This window comes from Elephantulus edwardii, unplaced genomic scaffold, assembly GCF_000299155.1.
Source record: "Elephantulus edwardii isolate Elephantulus edwardi_28Jun2011 unplaced genomic scaffold, EleEdw1.0 scaffold00037, whole genome shotgun sequence".
NCBI classification, from domain to species: Eukaryota; Metazoa; Chordata; class Mammalia; order Macroscelidea; family Macroscelididae; genus Elephantulus; species Elephantulus edwardii.
Genome location: NW_006399787.1, coordinates 10,972,910 through 10,978,993, shown reverse-complemented (window position 1 = coordinate 10,978,993; position 6,084 = coordinate 10,972,910). Strand labels below are relative to the sequence as shown.

At 41.7% G+C, this 6,084-nt stretch overlaps 1 protein-coding gene across 1 annotated transcript in view; it reads right to left on the bottom strand.

Annotated features, from left to right (window-relative positions):
• LOC102873478 (apoptosis-resistant E3 ubiquitin protein ligase 1-like) overlaps nt 1-5,328 on the bottom strand; it is a 34,565-nt gene extending 29,237 nt beyond the window's left edge. The window contains exons 1-3 of the mRNA XM_006884783.1: nt 5,310-5,328; nt 4,126-4,352; nt 2,914-3,151 (exon numbers count right to left, since the gene is read on the bottom strand). Of these exons, the coding sequence (XP_006884845.1) occupies nt 2,914-3,151; nt 4,126-4,352; nt 5,310-5,325 (481 nt within the window). The 5' untranslated portion in view covers nt 5,326-5,328. The remainder of the gene's footprint in view (nt 1-2,913; nt 3,152-4,125; nt 4,353-5,309) is intronic.
• Nucleotides 5,329-6,084: the final 756 nt, after the last annotated feature.

Here is a 6,084-nt window from a genome sequence, read left to right as displayed (position 1 = left end):
GAGCTGTGGTGCTGGAGAAGAGTGTTGAATATACCATGGACTGCTAGGAGAACAAACAGGTTTGTCCTAGAGGTGAAGCTGGAGTGCTCCTTGGAGTCAAGGATTCTGAAGCTTCGTTTGACATACTTTGGGCATGTTGCAAGGAGGGACTGGTCCTTGGAGAGGGACATCATGTTTGGCAGAGTGGATGGGCAGCGCAGGAGAGGAAGACCTTCGATGAGATGGATAGATTCTGTGACTGGAATGGTGGGAATGAGTGCGTTTGAGATGGCTAGGTTAGCACAGAACAGAACGGAGTTTAGAGCTCTTGTACATAGGGTCGCTATGAGTCGCAAACAACTCGATGGCACATAACAACAACAACAATATACATAAATACCATGATGAATCAACTCATCAAGGTCCTGGTTCTAAAGATGAAAAAATAGTAAAAATTAATTAAGACTTCTTTGTCCAAACAGGAACTCCATTCTCGTTGTTAAGCTTTTTAAATCGTCTTCAGTTCCTTTGCGTGAACTGCAGCCTATGTTGTTTTGCTGGTTTTTTTCCTTCCTCTCTCTTCTTGTTCTCAGTTGCCTCACTCGAGGTCTCTCTTCTCTTTTACGCCTTGGTTCACAATTTGCCAAGATGAATAAGAACAACTCATGTATTCCGTAAGTTCACAACAGAGTAGGCTTTGTAGGCCTCTACTTACTTGGTTCCATTCTGTGGAGTTTGTCTCTCAGTACTGAACAGTACGTTGACAGAGTACTACGAGAAATACAAGCCTGGTTTAGAAGAGGTCATGGCACGAGACATTATTGCTAATGTCAAATAAATCTTGGCTGAAAGCAAAAATACCAGAGGAACGTCTATCTGTGTTTCATTGGCTATGCAAAGGCATTTGACTGCGGATCACAACAAACTGGCTAACCGTGAGAAGAATAGGAATCCCAGAACACCTGATTGTGCTCATGTGAAACCTATACTTGGACCAGGAGGACATCTATACTGAACCTTGGAGTCATCAGGACAGAACAAGGATACACTGCTTAGTTCAAAATTAGGAAAGGAGTGTATCAGGGATGTGTCCTGTCTCCATACCTTTTCAATCTGTACGCTGGAGAGACTGGACTTTATGAGGCAGAGTATGGCATTAGTATTGGAGGAAGACTTGTCAACAACCTGTGCTATGCAGATGATACAACCTTGCTCGCCAAAACTAAGGAATACCTGAAGTGTTTACTGCAGAAGGTCAAGGACTATAGTCCCTCCCTCTCCAGCAGAGCATCTGGTGGATTCAAACCACTCACCTCTGGGATTGCAATGCAGCTTCTTGCCAATAGGCCAGCAGAGCTCTCCCTACACATTACATATTATCTCACCAGGGCTCCTTGCAGCAATATATTTGCACTTTACGCTAAGTAAAAGCAGATAGAGTCCAAGGCCACATATGTTACCATTCCATTTCTATGAAATGGCACGTCCACAGAGACAGAAAGTCAACTGGTGGTCAAGGCCATATATGTTACCATTCCATTTCTATGAAATGGCACGTCCACAGAGACAGAAAGTCAACTGGTGGTTGCCCAGAGCTGTGGAGTCTTGGAGGAAATAGGAAGGGATTGCTAACGGATATCACTTCTTTTTGAAATTATGAAAATGTTCTAAAATGGATTTTGGTCAAGGATATGAACATGTACGGCCAAGCACAATCAATAAGAGTGCATCTAAATCCCAAAATCAATCTCCATAATAGTCTATGTGTTTCCTACTGCCAAAGGGGCCCTTTAGAGTAGTGAGAGAAGATCTTCACCCTGAAACCCACAGCGTCCCTTTTCAGCAGGACGTAGCTAAGAGAATACGCCATCCCCTTTTCCTTATGATTCAGGGTGAAGTCTCTCTCAGGGAGGAGTGATAGGGAATGGCAAAGGACACACTGACAAAGAAGATTAATCAGAACTGGCTTTGACAAGCACTGTGGCATTTGGACAAGAACAAACTGGGAGGAGGGTAGAGAGAATAGTGCAACAAGGAATGAATGGAAACCCAAAATCTCTGTAAATGTTTATGAAAATTGATAAAATATAGAAAAAAAAATGGATTTTGGTGACAGTTATACAACTCTATGTATATTAAAAAAACCCGACAAAATTGTGTGATTTAAATGAATGAACTGTACAGTATGTTCATTAGATCTCAATAAAGATGTTATTTTAATTGTATAACCATTCTGGAAGGCAATATAGAGTTTCCTCAAAAACCTGAACACAGAAATCACATATGACCCAGCTTTTCCACTGTTAGGAATACAAGGAAAGGAAATTAGAACTGAGACACGACCAGAGATATATGTATGCCTATGTTCATAGCAACGTTATTCACATTAGCAAGAACACACAAACAGCCAAAATATCCATCAATAAACAGAGACTGAGAAACGGTGGTATATTCTATTCATATAATGGAATACTATGCAACATTAAGGAATAACAACTTTGAAAATACTATATAACATGGGAGACTTTAGAGAGTATTATGCTGAGTGAACTAACTCATATAAGGCCACATACTGTACAAGATTATCAGTATAAAAATAAAAGAGTAACTAGTAAAATGTGTACAAATGTCCAAAAGGGGAAGAGGTAAGCGGGAATGGGTGGAAAAATGGGAAGAGTGGAAATCACTAGGACGGCAGAGTTTGGTGGATGGACTGGTGTGAGGATGAGGGAATGGAAACAATTCAACGGGACTTGAAAAGACGGTGTAATAATAGGTATAAATCAACGGTGATTAATTATATAGGATACAGTGAATATGAACAATTTTAGTAAACACAATGTAAATGAACTACTGTATGAAAATGAATAAAAAATATTTTTTTAAAGAAACGAAAGATATTCTTTTTAAAGAGAAAGAAAAAAGAAAACCTACCAGGTTGAAAAATTTTGTAGTAAGGACTGTAGGCCACATTTAATCCACCAAGCTTCACTGTGATTTCATAACGCCCAGCTCTGCGCACAGTGAAGGCCACTTTTACCACGTTGGAAGTGGGCTCCTGAAGGACTTCCTGGGTCACCGGAATTTCCACTGCGAGTTCAACATGGGAGATGTGAACTCTCAGTCCCACCGGCCGATGTGCGGGGAAAGGCTGCCCGTTCTTATAGAACAACTAAAATCAGGGGAAGACGCTCATTAGTGAACCCCAGGATTGATAATGCTACTAACTTGTTCACAGAAACACAGGTGGAAATAAATTCTCTCAACATCTCAAAGAAATCATAAGCCAATATTTATCTGTTCAGAGGACAGAAGTAAAACATAACATGGAATCAAGAAAATAATTTAAACTTGACATCTCTCATCCACAATCCTGCCCCGATCTTAGCAGCTCTTTCTATTATCAATGCCCTCTCAAGCTTATAAGGCAAGCCAGCGGGAGCTCTGGTGGTCTAGTGGAAAAAGTTGCACTGCAATCCCAGAGGCACGCAGTTCAAATCCACCAGATGCTCTGCTGGAGGAGGAGGGGCAACCTTCTCCTGTACCAGTCAAATCCGATTTAACGGTAGACACACACAAAATAATAAAATACAATTAAATTTAAAAAAAGAGGCAAGACAGCTAGTACAATTAGTATTTAGTGGACTGCAGGGTAGGTGGAGATTCAGTTCCCCATCAAGCTCAAAGTTGCTATGTGGAAATTGTTGCAGGGATCAGAAAACTTTTTCCATAAAAGGACAACAGTTAATATTCCCAATGTTGGCAATCATATGCAAAACCTTAAGTGTAACTATTCAACTGTAAAAGCAGCCATTGTCAATACATAATAAATGGTGTGCCTATGGCACAAAGTTTTTACTTAAAGTAACAGGCAATTAGCTTGACTTGGCGCTGGGTTCACATTTACAAAGTCTTTTCTGTATTATTTATCTCATTTTTTTTTCCTTTCTCTCATCTATTAATAAACCACAATGACAGACAGATCCTGACTCTTCACATATTAACTCATTTCCAAATTCCTGGGAGAGGAAAAGACCAGGAAAATGTTAACATTCCAGGTCAACACTACCAACAAGACTAAATAGGCTCTGCAAAGCAAGTGACTCAGAAAGCCCAGTGGGTATGGAGACAGAAACAGTCCCTTACATGCACTCGGAAGGCCATGCTGTGGCCCACCTCATAGGGGTCCTTCCAATCCCAGGAGACTTTGCAAGACCGGGGATCCAGGTAATTGCCCCGCACGTAGTCATAAATAGTCCGGTCCCCTCGACGCTCACGGTCCTCATTCTGGAGGAAGCTGACTACACGTGCGGCAAGCTCAAAGAGGAACTTAATTGTGAAGAAGAATGCAACCACAGACACTGTGATTCCACCTATGTAAAAGAGAGAATACACACACCATCTGCCAGTTACTCTTTATAGTCACTCATTACGGAAAGAAACTTCTCATTATGGAATAGACTAGCCATCTTTCAAAATTTAAAAGATCATCAGGGGGAGATTGTACGACTTCAAAGGCACATGGCCCATCTACCCATCTATGGGTGTAAAGGGAACCTCTAGTCAGGGTCAGTAACTACACCTTTGGATCAATCCCAGCACTTGGTTTTATACAGTTTTACTGGAACACAGGCACTCCCACTCATTTACACCCTGCCTATCGCAGCTTCTGCACTGCACTGAGAGCTGTACAACTGTAATTGACACCATATGGTCCCAGAAATTTTTTCAAGCTGGCCCTGTCATAAAAGTTTGCCAACCTTCATTCCACACCATGGACAACACATAATGTAGGCTTCCCCGTAACTCTTCCACCTCCGCCGTGCTAGGTCTTAACATTGGTGGCAGAAAGAATGTGCTATCTGTTCCCACCATTTGGACGCCTTCCCTCCCTTGTCCACTTGGCACCTGCACCTCATCCTTCAAGTCTCACTTTAAGCAGCAAATCTCCCATAAAGCCCTTGCCAGTCCTCCACCAGTTAGGTGTTTCCTCTTCAGGGGTCTCTTAGACTCCTGTACATACACCTGACTTTCCTCTTTTTATCTGATCTGCAACTCTTCATGTTAGGAACTCCTGGAAGGCAGATTTTTCCCTTATTCAACTTTGACTTAACAGTAAACAGTTTCTGGCACTGACTACAATTACTCAGTAAATATTTCCCAAATGAATGAACTCCACTGCCAACTCTGTGGTGGTATATTCTGGCATGAAGGGAAGTATTTCTCCTTCTGTTTTCAAGGAAAAAGGGGGAGGTAGGCAGGGAGATCAGAAAAAGGACGTAAACAACTCTAACAAAAAGGTAATAAAGACAATTCTTGCCACAACTCACCAATAACGTAAAACATCAGGTCTCTTCAATGCCGATAGACAGCCGAGGATCACAGCTGCAGCTGCAAAAGAAAACGTCTTTAGTCTTTTTCTCAGTTACTCCTTCTAGTCATCTTCGAGTGACACAGGGTACGGTGTGGAGCTTGGGCCAGCCAACTCCCTCTAGTCTAGAACCTGACTATGCCTATTCTCTTTCAATACCTTGACAGGTGCCCTCAGATAGAGTTCAGAGAAACAGAGACTGAATCATCTGCCCTAAAGTTTTCCAGTCTATTGATTTCCTCAAGACTATCACAAACAGCCACTTGCTTTCCTGCTAATTAGAAAATGTAGTAACATGGCTTTCATCTTCTTGGATGGGGAGCTCCCAGGACAGCTCCATGCAAAGGAATACTAATTAACACGAGCAACAAGGATAATGGGAGTCACTTTCCACTATACTCATCTTCTGGAAGTAATCCATCTAGGTAGAAAGGGCTATATATATAAAATGTGGATTTTAAAATCGAGTATTACTATCATGTTAGCATTATGTAATTAAAATGAACTCTGGGTCTTCCAGTAATAAGCAATGGGAAAGGGAAACTATATGCTATTACCAACCAGACATATTAATGGGCCCTGTGGAAGATAAGCTCAGCAGAGAGGCCAGGGGCCGAACCAGAGGAGGAAACTGTTCATCTCATCCTAAGTGATGCTTGCCATGCTCTCAACCATCAAAGCCAGGGTAAGGTTTGGAGGAGAACTTTCACTCTTATTACATTGGTTTCCAAGGG